Raw genomic sequence first — 20,453 nt, 5'->3', positions numbered from 1 at the left:
CAATTAATTTCAAAATAATATTTTGGTAAAGTGTAACGATATGGCGAAGAAATCGTTCAATAATTGAGAAAAGAGTTTGTTTGTATTATTTTTAAAATATTTAGAAATATAATTATGTACAAAGGAATCAAATTAATCTATATGTATGTTTACATGAGAACAGTTTGGCTGAATCCTTGGCTGAATCTAAAAAATTAACTATAAAGAGAAAATAACTTTGTTAGGCTATTAATATAATTGTGTCGGACATTAATCAAATTAATTATTAGAACGTTAAAATTGTTTGCAGTTTTGCTTATCATGCTTGAGCTTCCTACATAATTATTTTGATAGTTCAATGAAATTCTGTCAAATATTGTACCTATCTAAATTTTTTAAATATTTTAACAAAATCTCGTTCTTTTTATGTACAAAAGCACAATTATTTCTAAATTATAATCAAAGTCAAAATATTGCAACGTGAAATATTATATTACAAATAACACTTTTTCACAAAAAAAAAACAATTTTTTAAATAAATGTAAAAATTTTTCTTTCTCAAATTTGCATTTTTCTAATTGTTGCATGGTACCGATTGTTACGGAAAATTTTCAGACGATTACACGTTTTCATATATTGTATGCAATAATTCTGAAAGAATTCTGCAAAATTTCATATAAAATAACATAAAAATAATGTCAAAATATTTTCAAAATAATTATAAAAAAATTTTTTTTTAATCAATCTCGATTTATTTTTGTCATTTTCATGTTATTGTGACTTATTGTTCTATTTGAGTACAGCTTGTGATAATAATAGGGGATTTATTCTATATGGTTTTTACTATCTTATTGTTGTCCTATCGATATATAAATGTACCTCGTTAACTAAAAGAATTTCAACTAGTTTATAATAATTTCATAATAATACTTTAGAAAGGCATCTTAGAAAGAAATTTGCAGATGTTTTCAATAATGTTTTGGCACTTTCTACAAGATTTCAAGCGCAGGACTCGTGCTCATTTTATTCCAAAGCTTTTTCAGAAACGTTGTAGACATATTTAACTTTTATGAGACGTTTTACTTTTCAGTTGAAATATTTCTAAGATACCTCTAAAAATTTCACTGTATGAATTTATTCTGACAAAACTACCGCGTTATGATAAATTTATTTTACCAGAATTATCGCGAAATTTTCATCAATGTCATTATTCAATGTTTCTACAATATGCTCATCAGAAACGTTTATAAAGCTGGCACAGTTACTTTAGCACAATCGAATAAAACTTATATAGAAATTTAATGCTCTTTTGTTGCTAATTAGCTGCTTTATTCTTGATTTTGTTGCTCCAATCGATTCGTAAAAAATAGAGGCTGTGCCAACTTAAAATTAAGTTAACACAACCCAAAAGAAAATTTTTTTTTAATTAAACGAATGTGGTGAATTTTTTAAATCTAATTAGTTGCTAATTAGTTGCCTTATTCTCGAATTTTTTGCTTCATTATTAAACCCCGAAAACCACCCCCAAAGTTACCTTACAGCAATAAAACATTTTAAAATTATAAATAACTACATATATGGAATGATAACGATTTCTCGGTTTTATTGCTCGCAATTCCGATTTTGTTTCTCCATCAATTGAAAACCACCTCTAGCCACTTTACATTAGCACAACACCATAAAACTGAAAATAATAGCTAAATCTCGACTGATAACGCTTCATAAATTTTGTTGTTTGCAGTTTATAACAATTCTAATTTTATTGCTCCATCCCTATTGGTTGAAAATCACTTCCAGCTACTCCACATTAGCACAACACTAAAACTGAAAATAGTAACTATATATCGACTGATAGTGTATGCTTCATGGATTTTGTTGCTTGCAGTTTATAACAACTACTTTATTGCAATAAACAATTAGCAACAAATTCGAAACCTGCATATCCTTCCAGCAACTAAATCGAGAAAGACTTTAATACCGAAATTAATCGAGCAACAAATTCTGGAAGGGTACTTTGCTCTTGAATGCGTCCCAGCGCAACCACCCTTTTAGCCAGTTTTTTGCAATAAACAATTAGCAACAAATTCAGAAACTGCATTTTCTTCGAGTACCTAAATCAAGAAAGACTTTAATATCGAAATTAGTCGAGCAACAAAATCTGTAGGGTACTTTGCTTGGGGATGGTTTTCGGGGTTTAATAATGGAGCAAAAAATTTGGGAATAGAGCAATTAATTAGCAACTAATTAGATCTAAAGGAATCCACCGCATTTGTTTAATTAAAAAAAAATTTCTTTTGGGTTGTGTTAACTTAATTTTAAGTTGGCACAGCTTCTATTTTTTACGAATCGGCTGGAGCAACAAAATCGAGAATGGAGCAACTAATTAGCAACAAAAGAGCACAAAATTTCTATATAAGTTTTATTTGATTGTGTTAAAGTGACTGTGCCAGCTTATAGACTTTATCAGAATTATTGTACAAAACTTGATTTTACTTGTCTTGGTACGCATTTCCGAATTAACGTCTTTAGAAAAGTCGTGCTCTATTAATGTGAACAAACTGTACTTCTACTTCTCTCCCTTCTCGATGAATACACGACGCTTACGTCACGCGTACGGAAGGGAGAGGAAATACGGGCGGAAGTAAGCATAACGGTATCAACGGAGAAAAAGGGATTCGAAGCCCTGCGCGGTTGTACATTCTCGTTTTAGACGCTTTGTAAGTTTCCCGAACGAATTCGTCACGGTCGTTGCACTTTGCGACTCCACGTTGCCTCGGTACCTTTCGAGCGAGATAGAGAGAGAGAGAGAGTGAGAGAGGGAGGGGGAGAAAGAACGAGCGAGACGTTGACCGCGCGCGCGAATGAAGGCTACGGACCGAGGAGATTTTCCGCTTCGTTGTTTAGAATATACGCGTGTTTAGACTACACGCCGCGCGCGGGGTTTGTTGGCGCGCTCGCGCGATCCAGGAGCGCTGGCACGTGCTCGCGAGTGTATACACGAGAGCGGCTGGCGTGCACATGGCCGCGTACGTGCACCACGTACTTGACCGGGTCAAACATCGGCGCGGCAGCGCTCGCAGTCACGATGGACTAATGAGAAAATTTCGAACGACCACGCAGGCACTTATCCAGTTATCTCGAGTCCCCCTCGTACCCTCTCGACGCCTGTGTCCCTGTTTAAACTGACGTTTCAAATTGTCAAATGTAACGTCAAATATAAAAAATAGTGGCGTTAAACAGAGTGTCTTATTTGTATAAACAAATTTAGTATTAAATTAACAGTAATTGTCTCGTATATAAGCAAGAATAAAATCTTGTAGGAGTTTGAGCGTAAATTTGAGCAAAGTATTATATTTGAACCATTTTTATTTGAATATTGCAATAATCATCCACAGAACACTATATTTCTGATTGTTTTGGTAATAATAATATTAAAAAATTCTAATTCTTGGTTTAAAAATGTTATTTCCTATTCAATATTTTTTTTTCAATTTATGAAAATTATTGAATATTGAATAAAAATAAATATACTGTTTTGATGAAAATATTAAACGGTTTTTTATATAAGCAAATTATGTCTGTTTAAAACTGTCAAGTTTTCTTAAGATTTTATTTCTTGATATATACAAGATTGTTTAGTGGTTAATAATTTTTAATTAATTTTACATAATTTAGTTTTTAATTTCAACCAGTTATTTTAAAAACACGTAAACCTGTTTTATTTTTTATTAATGTACAACAATATTTGACTTTTTTGTCTCATCTTTTAATTGAAGCGTTTTCTACAAAAATGAAACAAGTTCCAAAGATTCAATTTTTGTAAGTAACAAAAGAATTTCTCATCTTCAAATTATTTATTGTGTAAAAATGGTATTTTTTCTGCGAACATCTAATAATTGATATAAGAACCAATTTGACTAATATTTTGAGAATTTATTTAAAAAGAAGACGAGAAACCTTTGGACTTAGTTCTTATGGAAATGTTATATTTAGTGTTTATTGATATTCCTCGTTTTCTGATTTTTATTAGTATAAAATTGTTTACATCGCGCACAATTTTTATATTAATAAGAATGATTATTGATTGAATGAATATTGATAGAGAACGATTTGGCGTCATATTTTTTAATAAATGTAGACTTGCTTGATTTTTGTAGAAAACTCTACACAATTATACTTTTAAATTTGATTTTATTCTGTAATGTGTATGCCTCTTTCGGATGTGTCGTGAAGATTACAATGGAACTCTTTCAGGCGCCTTTAAAAGGAGAACGGTGCTCAACGAACCAGCATGGAGTCGCAGGAGGGTGTCTTTGATAGCAAAATCTCGGAAACAGCCGTGCATAATCGGGACTCGTTAAAGGGTGACGGGAAAGAAGCGAATGCAGGTAACGTGCAAGTTCTGTCGGTCGACAAGATTACTGTTGAAAGAATTGTTCTCGAATCTTTGAACGGATCGCGAGAAGTATTGTTAAAAAAGAACGAGACTTCGGAAAAATTATCTCTGAGTTCAGAGACGAGACCGAACGTCGTTAAATGCGTGAAAGACGAGCGGCAGAAATCAGCGTGTAGTGATAAATTTCGCGTTTCGGAAAACGCGTCTACGTCAAACTCAAAAGATCCTAAGACCATCGTTTCGGGCGGCCAATCGAAACTTCCTATTCTCAAGAGCCGTAAAAGCAACGGTGTCAGTATTTTGAGCGAAGAGAACAGAATCAAGCCGATTAAGTTTGCGAAAAGCCCGGCAGCTGATAGCGGTGCAATCGAAGATCTAAACTCTGCAAACGCGATTGTCAAGAAGAAGTACACGGTGTCGCCGGAAGTCTCAGAGAAATTTATAATTGAAAATGAACATAATTCATCTTTGATAGTGAGCTCGGTGTCCTCAACGGAAGCAGTATCTTCGGAAGATTTATTGTCGAAGGGGAAAAAAGTTGTTGACGAGATAGCGGCTGAGGTTAGGCAAGAGCAAGCTGAACAAGAACTTCTCGAGACGGTAGACGCTGCGGGCGACGAAAAAGGTGACAATGTAAGCTCCCTCGAAATCGATAGACACAATGAGACGTCTGAGGCTGCAAACGTGAACTGCGAACGTGAATCAGGCGGGATTAAGAAGCAACAAGACGACGTTGAGGAGAGTCGTGGAGGAGATGCGAGAATTGACAGGGATGTGCGGGACCGCCTAGAGAGGAGTCGGGCGACTATCGACGATCTTCAAAAGAATCTGAGCACCAAGATCCACGCCAGTACCGCGCGAAGCTACAAGGAGAAATTGCTGGGTCTTCAGGCGAATTATGCTCTGAAGTCGCCGATTATCTCGGAGTCGCGCGGCAGCGAGGGATTAAGTTCCGGATTCGACAAGGATTTTCTTGAGAAGCACAATCCGGATAAGCGGCTGAAGATCGAGGAGAAGAGGCTGTTGGAAACCGATCTCGATTACACGTCCGACAACGACAGGGCCAGCGAGACCGACGAGCGGCCGTCGGGTAAGATCGACGTCAAACGGAAGTACAGCGAGAAGGTGACGGAGGTGGAGAAGAGGTGGTCCGGAGAATTTCTGGATAATCGCTTGCAACGGAACTCCTCGGACTCTTCTAAGTCGTCTTACGTCGAGGAGTTTGGCAGCGTGTCCTCGCGCGAGAGTATTGTCGACGACCGCGACGCCGGGGTCGACGTATTCTTTGACCGGAAGCGTCCGGAGGCGGAGGAGCTCGCCGGGAGGCGGGCGTCGATCGGTGAGCCGAAGAGACGAACTTCGGAGGAGATCCTTGAGAACAGCACCGTGAGCACCGTCGACTCCGATTCGTGTCTGGAGGATAGAATCAAGGCGGTCGACGAAGACATCGCCCACGTGGCGAACAAAGAGAACGAGATACAGACGGACGATAATGACGATATCGAGGGATTGGATCGAGCCTTCGACGACGAGGAAGATAAAGATTGCGCTCGGTGGGATGAAGAAGTAGAGAGGGCGGATGCGATTCTTACAACGGCGATAGTTCACGAAGATATAAGCTTTAGGGAAAGAGGTGACGCTACCAGCGATCTAAATTCGTACGAGGCGAAGAATAACTGTAAACTGAATATCGAAGAAACAGGAAACGTGATAATTGCCGATAGGAAGAATCCTTTATTTGAAAAGAGAAACGATAAAACTTCTGGGACTCTTACGGCAGTTAATTCGAAGAAGTTTACCAAGCCTACGATCTCCGTTGTCCGAAGTCAACGTGGCAAGGACGGTTACGCGAATCTTATAAAGGAATTTGCGATGGAGGCGGGTCCGTCCAAGGTGAAGAAGGAGGAGAAGCAGAAGAAGAAACTTGGTTTTCGGCGTTTATTGCCCGGTTTCTTCTCCCCGAAAGATTCTCGAAAGGATTACAAGAAGAAGGAGCAGAAGGATCGGAGGAGGTACGAGGAACGACATTTTGTTCGTTACCAACAGAATGGGAATTACACGAGATCGCCGGACACGATGAACCTGAACGAGGACATTAAGAGAAATGTTAAGCTGGACAACAGCCTGAATGGTTCTATCATTGAGGAGAGATTGGACGAGATCAAGCGCGAATTGTTTCCCGAGCAAGGACCGATCACCAGTACGCCCGATCACTTCCTGCAGACGGACGATACGCGGCTTCTCCGCGAGCGAGCCAGAGGTCAGCGGTCGTACACCGCTAACTCCAGCCTGAGCTCGATCGCGCCGGACGAGAGATGGTTGGAGCGAAGCGGACAGTTCGGCATATCGCCCGATCACATGAGGAAGTACGAGCAGAGGCAGAGACGCGGCGAGGATCACGACAGCCGGCGATACGGAGCGCATCTGGAGCGCAAGCACAGTCTGCAGGAGCCGAATCACGGCGCGCGTACTTACGTCTTCCAGAGAAATCACGCTGCCTCCGGTCGAATCTCGGCGCCGCCCGGGGAACGGTGTTACATACGGTCGCGGGCCATTCATCCCGTCGACAGACCGCTGCCCGATATCCCGCAGTCGCGACTCGAGCTCTCGAACTACGAGAATTACCAGGACGGCATCGACCAGCTGTGCGACAATCTCGGTGGTTTGGACGTTGCCGACAACGTGGATTACCGGAGCCAATCCGGGCTTTATCAAAACGACGGGACCCTCGAGGCGAGTTTAATCCACAGTCCGCCGCAGTCGGTTCCCGCGCAAGTTAAAATTACACGGCAGCCGATCGTGAATCAAAATCAGCGTGCACCATTGATCGGGAAAAACTCGAAGTACCCGTCGTCCGGTTCCAGCCAGAAGTCCGGCGACTATGCCGACTCGAGTTGCACACCTAACTCGAGCCAGAAGAGCGAATTCTCGCCCACCAGCTCGAAAAGCGGCGAGTACTATTTGAACTCGCCGCGTAGCAGCGCTCGAACTTCACCCGCGGACCGACCGCTCTTCGAAGATACGCGCGAGGGGATTTACGAGAATGAAGATCAGACTTCCCAGCCGTCGGGTAACTACATCGAGGAACACGTCTACGACGTGACTCCATCGTCACCGTGCCGCGAGGATCGTTTCGCGAGGGCGGAAACACCGGAGCGTATGGAGAAAAATTCGCCGGAGGACAAAGGTGACTTGGTCTTCGAACAAGAATGTTCACCGAATCAACAGTCGCCCTTAAAGAATTGTTCGTTTCGGTACTGCGAGGACAATGAAAATCCGCGAACGGAATCGAAACGCGAAACTGAGAAATCGCGCGAAGATTGCATAAAGAGTCACGAGAATGCTGAAACAAACTTGAAGAGCGATTCATTGGCGTGCAATCAAGCTGAGAGATCGCCCATTCGGAGCACATCGCCGTCGAGGTCCGGCATGACAGCGACGTCCCCGTCGACGGGATCACGAGCCAGGAGGTCACAGCCCGATGATCAAATCTTGATAGCCTCGCCCAAGCGGGAAGCCATCTGCCAGTCTCGAGTCCCTCGGCCGTCGAACGGGGCGAGGCTCCGCGACGCGGAATCGCCCGTCCCCATAGCGGATTCGCGCGACGGTATCTCTGGCATCGTTCCAATCGAAGTGCGACATCAGTACGGCGGTCGAAATTCCTCCGCCACGGGAATGGGAAGATCTATGGAACGAAAGAGTGTACTGTCCTTCACGAAGGGGATCTCGCGCCCCGAACCGATTTACGGATACCGCGGACAGCCGAGTCCCACCGCCCGCGGCAACGCGCTAGCCTCGGAAACGAGGGAAGGCAGACGCGAGAACGAACAATCGCCGCCGTCCGATCTGTACGGTTTGGCCAAACGCGACGTCGACGAGAGAATTGCCCGGGTCAAAGGTCGAAATTCGGCGTCGCAGAGTCCACAGTCGTGCGTGTTGGAGACCAAACGGATGCTCAACGAACCGGTGAGACGGGTAGCACGGTCCCCGATACGCGAGTCGCCAAACGCGGCTGAGATCTGTCAACAGCGACGGCACAATCAGATCGCCGCTCAGCAACAGCGGGCTTCTCCATTCACGGCGGCGGCAGTGGCGGCGTCGATCGAGGGCCGGCAGTCTTCGCCGACCGCGAGTCAAGACAAGATGATGTACGTAAGCGCGAGTTCGCTGCAACGCGAGCCGATTTACGAGCAACGCCAACGACAGTGTCAACCGCAGCATCAGCCGCGACAGGGCCAAGAGCCGTACGCTCAACGAACCGCCGACACGGGATACGGTCAGCAGGGTCACCCGACCTGCGGACTGTTGTCGCCCTCGAAGCAAGAGACCAGGCAGCACTTGGAAGCGTTTTATTGGCAGCAAAAGGCGCTGGAGGCACACCGGAAGTCGGTCACCTCGTCGGCGAACCCCGGTCCGAGGCAGACCGCGCCGAAGATCGATCTGCCGGAGGTAAGGGAGGCAGTATATTGGCAGCAGCTGAAGAGACTCGACGAGGAGCAACAGCGACGGATCTACGAGCAGAATCTGACAACGGCGGACGGGCTGTACGGTGCGTATTACAAGGCGAGCACTGGAAGCCCCACGATGCCGAGTCAGGCATTCAGATCTAACGCGACGGCACTCGGTCCCGTCACTCACGGTGACGGATCTTACTGGAGTAACGTCCAGCAACGTCTCAAGATGAGTCCGACCGGAAAACCGCCGTTAATGCAAGCACAGAAAGGCCAGAATCAGCCGGTACTGATAGTCAGGCCGCAGCAGGCGCTGCGCGATCGCCAGGAGTTGTCGATGAAGTCTGCGAATCCACGTGATCCCGCGGGATACGACGGGCAGAGGTCGAAGAGCGCTTCTCCGCACTTCCACCGGGGCGACGTCGAGCGTACCAGTCTCCACGTGACGTGCAGAAAACCATTCGCGGACGGAAGAGCCGGCACGGCGTCCCCGGCGAGGAAGCCGGCGGAGGTCGGCGGGGTTTACGAGGAGGACGGCAACGACGGCGAGGTCAGATCGCGACCGCATCCTATATTCAAGCGGGGTAGCCTGATAGGAGGCGAATCAGTGGAGTACGGAAGCACTGGCCCCAAGAGGGTTAGTTTCTCCAATCAACCGAATGCCGGGCCGGAATTGGTAGCCGGTAGCTGGCCGACCAAGCGTGGAACGGCACCCGAGCCGCCCACCAGGCGGCACAGAAGCGAGGACAGCGCCTCGGACACCGATTCGGTGTTCCTGCCTCAAGACCGGCACGACGGGACTCAAGACGCTTCGTGCGTCAGCCGCAACGCGGGCCCGTCTTCGAGATGTCGCTCGGACGGGAGCTGCTCGGAGCCGGAGTACGACGCTAATAAACCTCTGCCTCCTCTGCCCAAGGATCCCTTGGTAATCACCCGCCGCGGAAACAGTGCCAGGAATTACGTCTGCAGCGACGCCCGATGGAGCAACGAGGAGCAACGCGACGGTCGGCGAAAGCAGAGTGGTGAGTCAGACTCTTGATTTATTTTATTTTCAAGGATGCTAGGTCGGTCTACGCTAAACACGCTAAAACGTATTACAAACATTTTTAGAAAAATGTTGACATTCCATACAGATTGTGTTATAAAAATAATGCTGTAGTTTCTAAAAATCTGAAACGGAAACTACAATTAAAGTATATTTGCTTCAATTTAAAAAGAACTGAAGCTATATTAACTCGAAAATAACGTGAAAAAACTTATTGCCAATCGCGGAATTCACGCTGCCGCGAGAGAAAGACCGTTTACACATATTGTTTCGCTGTATCGGCGGGAAGTCGTGAGAACAAGACCGCGGGTGCTTTTTCATCAAATAATCCTGGGCGAGGGTGTGTTTCGCAGCTCGTAATTTGGTCCTAGACGTTATGCACGGACCGTACGACATGACTGCGTATGACCGTGCATTCGAATGAGCCTCTTAAGACGCGGGGAAGAGTGTTGGGGCACGTTTGCGCCAAAAAGGGAGGGAAGGAGGGAAAGGAAGCGAGAGAAATGTTGCTTTCTTCGCTTCTTCGAACTAGTAGAACAGTGGGGCACTAAAACGTGGGGGTCTTACGTGGATTTGCCGTTTTTCGTGTGACTGTCGCGACGTTACTCCCTCGCATATAGATGTATGTATAAACACCTGATTTTAGTCGTGCGATTTTATCCAGGCTCCTTGCTTATTCATCTTATTTAGCCGATCTCTGGCTAAGTTGTTTGGAGCTATGCAAACAGCGTGCGGTATACCAAAGATAACATCATCGACTCTGGCTGTGAATTTTAAGATTAACCGCGACGCGCTCGCTTCGTCGCTTCGTCGTGACTACGCAAATGTGCTCTTGGTCTCTGACGCTTCCTTTATTCAATGAAATTACAGCGCTTCTCAAAGGTCGCATTTTGATGTACCTGGTGCTATTACGCTTTTTTATCGTCTATTGTTTGAAAGTTTATTTACATTTATTTTTGTACACCGGATTTAGAACACCGGAAACAATAGATATTGATGTTGTAGATTAAATATTGAAATAGCTTATAGCACAATTGTTTTGTTCTTTAAAATAAATTTAAAAACTATATACATTTAGTATATTATTTTTAGAGATTTTGTACATATATTTATATTTATATTTATTCCTTAAGTTTATTTGATTTCATTAAGAAGCGATATATTTTATTAATTTGGAACAAAGTATTTAAAAATAAACAGGCTAATATAAAATAATATATAACAATTTAGAAATATATAAATGTTTAAGGAAGGCATTTATATAATTAGAAATAAAGCTGAAAAGCAGAAGGTATTTTTTTTTATTATTAAAATCGATATTTTTTTAAAAGTATAATTGATTAAAACCAACATTATATGATACAATATATATATCATAATTTTCTCAATAGTGGACAGACAATAGGTAACATACAACGTGTATGTTACACTTATATTATATTATTGCGAAAATATAATATCGATGTAATGTCACCGTTAATAGTTGGCGTTTATCGGGAGCTCATAGTCTTTCTCTTTTTATATGAAAAGAGACGTTACGCGTTAATGTCCGATGTAATTTCAGACATTTAATAGAGTATAAGAGCAATGGTGTTTCGGTTATTAAGTGGGCAGAATCACGCCTCCGGGTGGATCTTTCCGCATGGGCGAACAGAGCAATTAATCGCTCATTTAAACCGCGGTGAATAGGGTCACTGACATTGCATCTCGGTTAATTGTTCGACCGATGCGTAAGACGTCGCTTCGCCGACCAATGCACTTTTGTACTCCCACGCTCTTCCGGCCGTGAGATGCATCGAATCGCCTACACGGAAGACAGCTTCGCGCAAGGCACATTGTCGATACTAATACTGCGTCACGCAAGATGTATAATGTTACAATTAAGGCAAATTACAAATTTGTACGTGAAACTATTTCTTTAAATAGCACTGATTATATTCTACACAAAATAATTGCGCACGATCAGAATATTCTACACAAATATGTTGTACACAAAAAATTGTACGTGGAAAAACTGTGCACAAGAATTATCCTTTCTTCAAGGATAATTCTCGTGCACAGTTTTTTCACATACATTTTTTGTGTACAATATATTTGTGTAGAATATAATCAGTGCTCTTTAAATTATAGTTTCCACCAGAATACTAATTTCTTCGCGCTCGTATTTATTTAAAATTTAATACAAAATATATTTTTAACATAATGTAGCATACGTACGATTACTTGTGTCTCCTTAATTGGTAAACTAAGTAATCTGTCTACGATAGATTGATGAATTTAAAAACGGCCGTTGTTACTTTGAAGGTTATTTTTACTTTGCAAATGGGACCATTAAAGGAAAAAAAATGGTTGCGTAAAAAGGCAAAATGTTGCCAAGTCTGGGACTCAAACTCTATTTCAAGTCCGACTTCAAGCGCCTTCACGGTCATTCATGTAAAATCCACGACGTTGGCTTGCTGCATTGTATTAGAATTTTATAGCTTCGAGAGTACACTCACGGAAAGTGTGCACGGCTCCGGAGACGTCATGGAAGTAATTTTGCGGCCTGACAAGGACGTTCGTTTTGATTCTCGGCAGAATTTGCGACGAGCTAAATTGTATTGCATTTAGGACTTGCTGACTGAGCTGACTATAGCTCGACTGTTGAAAATCTGCTATCTTATAACAATAATAATAATGATAATAATAATGCAACGTAGGATAAAATAATAAAGGTTTTCCGTACATTTGAATAGTTACTTCTATTAAAGCAATATAATAAAAAGCAAATAATGTAAAAATTAAAGAAAAATAATAGTTTGTTTTTATATTTTATCATTGCTGTCAGATATATTTCGCACTTGTCTGAAATTTTTATTATCTTTATGCATACACGAAAGAAAATGTATCAATAGCATTAGTCTAATTGAAAATAATCTTGTTAATTCAATACATTGTGCGTTTTTGTTTTATTAATAATGTTGAATTAACAGGATTATTTCCAATTTGTTGATGTAATACTGTTAATACAATATTATTTTTTTTTATGTTCTTTATTGAATAGTTTTATCGTGTTATTCATTTTTACGTATGCGCGCCACTTAGATCGCCGAGAATAACCAACCCTCTGTATTCATAAGACTTGCTAAATCCAGTTTTATATAATCGGGCAGAGATTCAACGCTCTTTTCGTTACCCCACTATTAAACGATAGGCAAAGATCGAGGACGGTGATTGAGTTCTTTCAGCATCTCTTTTTGATCGAAGGGACGCGCGCGGGATTTCCTCTTTCCCTTTATTCTCAGCCCGCACACGGACGTCGGTCTCCGCCGGCTCTCTCTCTCTCTCTCTCTCTCTCTCTCTCTCGTCTTCGTGAGACGAGGCGGCGAAAAATTGGAGGATCAAAAGACGACGGGGCGAGGACATTATCCTTCCTTTAATGCCACTTGAATGCCGAACTGGCGCACAAGCGATTTCCGGGGACAAAAGAATTCCTGATGGGGAAGAGTGGAATAGTAGTTTGCCGAATTTCCACGCGCGCGTTGCACCGGCGCAATATCTATGCAGATTAACCGACCCGCAGATGCAGATTTCAATGTTCGATGTTTGGAATAGAGAGTCATGCCAACGCATCCCCCTTTTCCCTCCCAGCTTCATCCCCCAAACAGCGAACTGGCGGGCTAGTTTTATCCTCATTAATTACGCCGCTATGTACGCGCGTTGTTATATCTATGATAGATAAATTGATCGTGCAAAGCTGCTTAATCCTTGAGCAGTGCATCTATTAGTCGTTGGATTCGCGTGTCGATATATTGTCACAGGGCTATGCTCGAGGAATTTATATTGACACGTAAAATTGACAATTTATCGAAAGAAAAGTTGTCAATTGTTACTATAAATTGTTTCAGTTTTTCTTGAATTATTGACATATTTTGCTGATTGACGTGAACATCTGAACTGTAGGGCCATCCGGTGAGTTTGACAGTTATTGTATGGATTTCAATACAATCTGACGTATTGATTTAATTAATACAATTTTGATTTTAGAAGCGTTTAATAATATATTTAATAAAACAATTCTTTGAATAAATATGCGCATAATATTTAAATATTTTTGGGGGATGAAGGGAGAATCTTATGGATGCTTGTTAGCGTTATTATTATTAAATTGATTACCAATTTAATATCGCGTCGTTTCTATTCTGGTTCAATTTAAGAATTATATTTTCAAATTGAAAGTAATGGCGCGCAGACCGAAGAATTAGAAAATGTATTTTAAAATCGCACATAAAATTTATGCACTAAGATCCTGTTATGAACGTCGTTAGCCTTTCCTCGATTTTAAACGCGGTACACATTACGGTCTTATCCCAATTATTATCTTAAACATTTTTGGTTTAATACACGTTTAGTATTCACTCGAGTAAACAATATTTTTATTTACAATTTAATTTTCTTTTTTTTTTAATATTAATGGATGTGTCGATTTGAATAATATAGAAAACGAAACTTTGTTCGCGAGAAAAAAAAAACACACATCTGTCACTATTTTATGTATAGCTATTGTTAACTGTATCTCATTATACTTTTTAATGATAATATTACAAGTAGAAAAAACTTGTCTTGGTTTAAAAACAAAATTACAACCATACAAGCATTTGATCAATAATAACGTTATTAATGATAATAAATATATATGAACACAATTATAAACAATTGTAATGGCAGAAACATATGAACGCACATAAAGAATAAGGACAGGGGATCCGAGCGTGGAAAAGTTGTCTGTGAAACTGGTCTCTTCACTTGGTACGCGTTTCCTTCCTTTACTTATCCTCGTTCCATTTTCCCGCCGCTTCGTCCCTTCGCGGGGATCGCGCAGCAACCGCGAGATCGCCGGTGCGCTCCATCCGCGGCAAGGAATTACGCCCTTCCGCGCCCTTTCCGTCGCGTGGTGCGTGGCACCGGCTGCATACGTTGTACATCCGGGGGGTCGCTGGAGGTCGCCGAGGGAACGGTCGAATGTTTTCTATCCGGTCAGTACCGTTCGGGAGAGAGAGGAGATGCGGGCCTGGAGGTGGGCGTTTGGGATCGATCCCCGACTCCCGTGACGTCACTCGAAGGGAAGCTAGAAGGAGAGAGGAAGACGCCGGGAAGAGTAGCAAGTGGGAGGGACGGGGGGGGGGTAGGGAGGAACAGTGTAGCCGGGACTTTCCGGGCGTCCCAGCGACGTATCGTTCTCTTCTCTCTGATGGTGCTGCCACTGCTGTTGCTGCTGCTGCTGCTGCGGCTGCAGGTGCACCGACGTGTGAAACGACGTGTAGCCGGCGCGGTAGTCGTAGTGGTGGCGGAGCTGATGGTGGTGGTGGTGATGGTGGTGGTGGTTTGTATCTCATCGTTTCCTCGCACTCGCCCCTCTCGCATGCGGGTCGAGTCTTTTTCGAAAAGTACTGATCGATCGCGACCTTCGTTGCCGAGAGTCGTCGCGGGCGAGGAGTACGCGCCGCTCGTCTCGTAGACAAGTCGCGGTGACATAGTCACGGCTGGGTATATCTTGAGGGAGGAAATCTCGCCGGGTATCCCGTGAGAGTACAACCCTCGCCGGTGGTAGTGGTGGTGCTAGTGTTGCTGCCGCCGCCGCCGCCGCCGCCGCCGTTACGGCCTTGCATCATCCCGCTACCGCGTCCCGTGAATCGACGTGTAGGTGGTAGTCGCGGTTGGTCGTGGTGGTGTGTTCTCGTCTTTCAAGTTCGTCCCCCCTTTGAACGTCTGTTGGCGGACCCATCGACCGTCGTGATCCTCGTAAACGTAAGGGGACCGCTGCCGGAACACGCTCGTCGCCGATGTCTCGATAACGCGCCTGATAACGCGACGATAAACCGGTAAAATGTTGTGCCGACCATCTTGATTGTGGTCCCGTTTGCGGCACAGTGGTGCGGAGCAACGTGCAGCTCGGTTTCCTCCGCCTTTACCGCTTTTCCGATCGTTGCTGCCAATTTCCTTGACACGAGGGGAGGAGGTCACTCGACGCACCCGGTTACTCGTGGTTGCTGTTCATCCTTCGGTCGGGGATCGTTAAGGGGTGCGAACGAGAGATTTGGGGGAGGGAGGGGGACGAGGAGGTGCCCGTTGTCCTCCGTGACAATCGTACTTGCGCAGCGTATCGATTGATAAGTTTCATATATCCTTGTGGGAAAATGGAGAACGGGACGTCGCCGGTAGTGCTGCCCGCGCTGACCGTTGCAGGCAGCAATATGGTGAACTGCCGGGTGCCTTGACCTCAGTGCGGTCGCCGTCCGCATGTGGGGTAACGCGTATAGCGGTTATCTTCGACACATATTCTCCTTGTTTCACGTAATCCCTCAGGAAAGTTTTCTGACCGACATCCGTTATGAATGGTACGGTTATGTGTAGAGGGTGTATGAATGTATCATCGGTGAGGCAATCTGATGTAATCGCGAAGCTGCTATATATCGGCATCACGCGAACGTGTTACAACGTGTACGCGCACCAGCGACCTTTCGTATCTCTTTTTTCTTTTTGTGATCGTGATGTCAGATATTTGATGAACTCGGGATATTTAGTAATTATTTAAGTGATTCTTTAGGAATAAGGGTATTAATTGATTTTCAGTTTATTACTTTTGAGCAAATTGCGTACAATTTTTCTTTCACAATCTTTTGTAGAAATTATGATTATTTGATTAAAAAAAAAGGTAAAGTTTAAAATTAAATAAAAAATATATTTTTAATATAAATAAGTGGTAGATTAAGAAAACAATATTTTTGATGTATATTAAACCTTTTGTTGCTTTTATATAAATTGTTGCAGCGAATGGAGAATGTGCAGAGATAGATAGAGATTAGATGGAAATAACGATTTATTATTATATTAAAAAAATGTTATTTCTCGAGCAGTGATAAAGGAAACCATAATTCATCTTATTCTTCGCAGACAGGGCGTGAAAAATAAGAAAGTGACAACTCATTTCCGAAGTAAGTTTTGTTCTTACGCAATATGAGAGATATATCTAATAGTCGTGAAGAAGAAAGCAAAGAAATAAAACAGAAAATGATAAAAACGTTGATTTATTATTATAAAGAAGGGAAAAAAAGTTAGTCCCTGTTTTATTTATTTACACCAACGCTAATTTACCTTTGAATTTCTCACACACACTCGTCAGTTTGCATAATTTACTATTCAAATCTAATCGCAGACGATCTTATAATGTAAACTAATTTCGTAGCTCCTTTCCAAATATCAAATGTTGAACGATGATTTGTCACTTTATACGACTTTAACTGCGTAGAGGTTCTCTTCTACTTAGTGAGCTTCTTTAGTTAGAGTTTTACGTTTCCAACTTTTACGGAGCGTAACTTGATGGCATAGTCAATCGGGGCTAGTTTGCTAGTTGGGATTTTTCTAAAAAGCTACATATCGGCCCGCTTGAAAATCCGCGTAGCCGGACGTAAGGTCCACTTTGATCATAAAGCAAGTTTCGCGGGTAGGTTATAAATCAAGATTCAACTGATCGGAATGAAGTAGCTCCGGGGGTAGGGGAGGGGAAGGGATAAACGGACCAAAGGAGTATTGCCGATCGAATAAACCGCGAATATCTCTTTGCCGTGATGTTCGCTGGTCCATTCACTTGCGCTCGTTCGTTCTGTGACGTATCGAAAGGCATTAACTGCCGCGAGTTGCGGGGTAGCTTAGGTCCTTCATTTGGCCGCATGCAAGCGGGCAATCGCTTCGAGCCGCAAATCCAATTAATCACCGCTGTAGCAAGTAGTGAGTAAAAGATCCGATTAGCGTCGTTAATTAACCGGCACGCAGCACCGATCCTCTCGTTCGCTTTTCGGAGATTGTCGTCGTCGTCGTCGTGATGAATCGGAATACCGTTTAATACCAAGGTGGGTCGCTTCTCCGGAGGTGTGTGTGTGTGTATGTGTGGGCGGCATCAATAACGGTCGACTCCTCATCCCGAGACTCGTTCAGTGAAAGAGAGATTTGTCGATATTCCTTTTGCTTCAATGATAACGAATGACCACCCGCGATTATCGCGGTTTCCGCGAGCGCGGGGGACGACGCGGGTTTCTGTTCTGTTAAAACGGGTCGCGTTCATAAAAGCAATCCGTTAAATTTACTGGTTTGCGCTTTTCAATTTGATACGCTTTGATATCATAAAAGCCAATGAGCGAAATTTCAGTCAAAGTCCACCAGCGAATGTTTGAATTATTAACACGAAATTATGCTCCGCGTAATGTTATTATTTCAGCTCTCGCGTCGCTGTTTAAAACAAGAATATCTGTTAATTAGTTTTGACCTTTTATCTTATCGCAGTCGCGCTATGAAGTTTAGGTTTGATCGATACAATCGGTAACAGAGAAACGTGAGTCTTTATTGTTATAAATTGTGTATTTTTTTTTTAAATTAACGCGTTTTATAGATGTTACGTCTAATTAGCACGCTCGATCCCGATGTTTCGCGAGCCGATGGCGCGGTAATCACGTAAGACGGAAAGGAACGGGGACGAACGGAGTGAGAAACGCTTGAGGTTTCGCAGGTTGGGATTGTTGTTGCATCATAGAGCTCCGCCGATATTGAGCGATAAATGATATCTAATTAGCACAGTCATGCCCTTGGCAAATTGTGATAGAATGAGACGTAGGAGAGTTCGTAGACGGCAATAAAAATCATAAATCCTGGACTGGGGGTTCGCAGTGGAGTCCGTGGGCGGAGTGGAGCGCGCTATCTCCATCGTTTTCGGCGCGCTATCCATCATCGTTGCCGCACACGAACGTCCGGGAACCGGAGGCTGAGGAATAAACCAAGTTACAGCGCGATACCCTTGCCACGAGGAACTTGTGGCCCCTTTGACCCGTTGATCCGATTCGCAAGCATCACCAGAGCACACTCGTGTGCTCGTAGTTCGTAAGATATTCCACGATCGGAAGATGTCGCAGAGTCAATGGCGCCGAGACGCCGCGGCGACAATCGCGATTTCCTTCGGATATATCGGCCATCCTGATACGATACGATTCCTACATGAGAGTGCATCTTGTACAACGTAGCTCGTATCACGTACTCTACAATGGCTCCTGCATTCGTTAGCATCGTCGATGAAATTTCTTTCACTTCGAGTGTGTAGCTGTGTCTGTGTGTGTGTGTTGTATTTTCGATAACAATGGAGATTACATGAATATATTAGAAAGCAATTTCTTGCTCTCTTTTCTGCTTCTTTCGCAATTTTCGAAATTATTTAAGTAGATTTAGAAATGGATAATTTCGCTCGGTTATGAATTTTATTAGAGATGATCCGCATTGTTTGATTAGAGTTAGCTTCAGTAGAATCGCATGCTTGTGACGAAAATCCAGAGAGAGTATTTGAAATTTTTGATGACCACGATTAAGCAAGGATATCTGTTGTTCAGTATACTAATTGTAAAGATTTTTTATTGATTTTTATAATTGGTTTAATTTATAATTATGCAAGGTGGTCATCTTTTATCTTTGCAGGATAAGATTGGATCAAAAATATATTCAGACAAAAGTTGTATTATCTAAAGAGGAACAGTTGTTGAAAAAAGTCGATTTTTTGAATCATCTGAAAATTGCCATTTTTTAAAATAGAATTATATTTTATGAAATAATGAGATGAGAAATAATATAAAGAAAACATATATTTGCTTAAAAAAGAGCTTTAATTGCATACTGCAAATTGCATAATTTTTTAAAAAGTAACAATGTATTTCTTTACATCAACTGAATATTTTATTAATCTGTGTACAAAAATATTAAAGAATAGCCAAAGGAGGAACATTTTTAGAGACATATTTGTTTTCAAATTAAAACATATCAAAATAGAAGGTGTAAAATAAATTATTTGTAGATTATGTAATAAATTATTGATTTATCGATAACTCTACTTTAATAATACTTTAATATGTAGAATTACTAGAAGAATCATATATATAATGTAAAAGTCATATAAATTTATTTAAAAATAAAACAATGGCCATTTCCATAAATTTGCCTTAAAAATTATTTCTTCAAAAATTGAGTTTATTAAAACTTTTGTCTGAAAGTATTTTGGCTGGATCTTACTGTAAAAATAAAAGGAAGTACGCTCTGTATAAATTAATAACATTTAACATGTAATTACTTGACATATTGTATTGTATTACCTAATATTTAACACGAATCGAACATAATATTTTAATGAATACACAACCAGAAGATGATTTCTACATCACTGGGAATATAACGTATTAACAAATCTCCAACGTTTAACCATAGATCATATACATTTATCCCACATGTCGGAATATCCTTTTGGTGATCGTGGTCATGCAAAAAGATATCAAAAAGATTTCGCAATCAGGCGCGACGCAGTTTCAGGTAAGACTTGACAGCTTTTGGCTTAACCGCTTGGATCAATAAGTCGCGTCCGCGGGGCAGCTTTCGCGATCTCGCCGGCGAACTCGCGCGGAGACGATAGAGGCGGAACGCATCCCGATCGTCGGTCATGGACGACGCAACGAGACGGCGGGATCGCGACGCGGCGGCGGCGGCAGTGCGACGTGCGTCCGTCGTTTCTACGCGC

The 20,453-nt window shown here is 42.5% G+C and overlaps 1 protein-coding gene across 26 annotated transcripts in view; it reads left to right on the top strand.

Annotated features, from left to right (window-relative positions):
• The window catches only part of LOC105831681, a 304,195-nt gene that overhangs the window by 22,765 nt on the left and 260,977 nt on the right, over positions 1 to 20,453 (top strand). For all 26 annotated transcript variants that reach the window (XM_036292720.1, XM_036292717.1, XM_036292719.1 and 23 more), the window contains exon 2: positions 4,234 to 9,848. In XM_036292720.1, coding sequence (XP_036148613.1) covers positions 4,271 to 9,848 — 5,578 coding nt within the window. In that variant the 5' untranslated portion in view covers positions 4,234 to 4,270. The remainder of the gene's footprint in view (positions 1 to 4,233; positions 9,849 to 20,453) is intronic.

The sequence above is a fragment of the Monomorium pharaonis genome, chromosome 10 (genome assembly GCF_013373865.1).
Source record: "Monomorium pharaonis isolate MP-MQ-018 chromosome 10, ASM1337386v2, whole genome shotgun sequence".
NCBI classification, from domain to species: Eukaryota; Metazoa; Arthropoda; class Insecta; order Hymenoptera; family Formicidae; genus Monomorium; species Monomorium pharaonis.
Note: the sequence above shows the minus strand (reverse complement) of the source record. Positions and strands in the feature narration are given on the sequence as shown.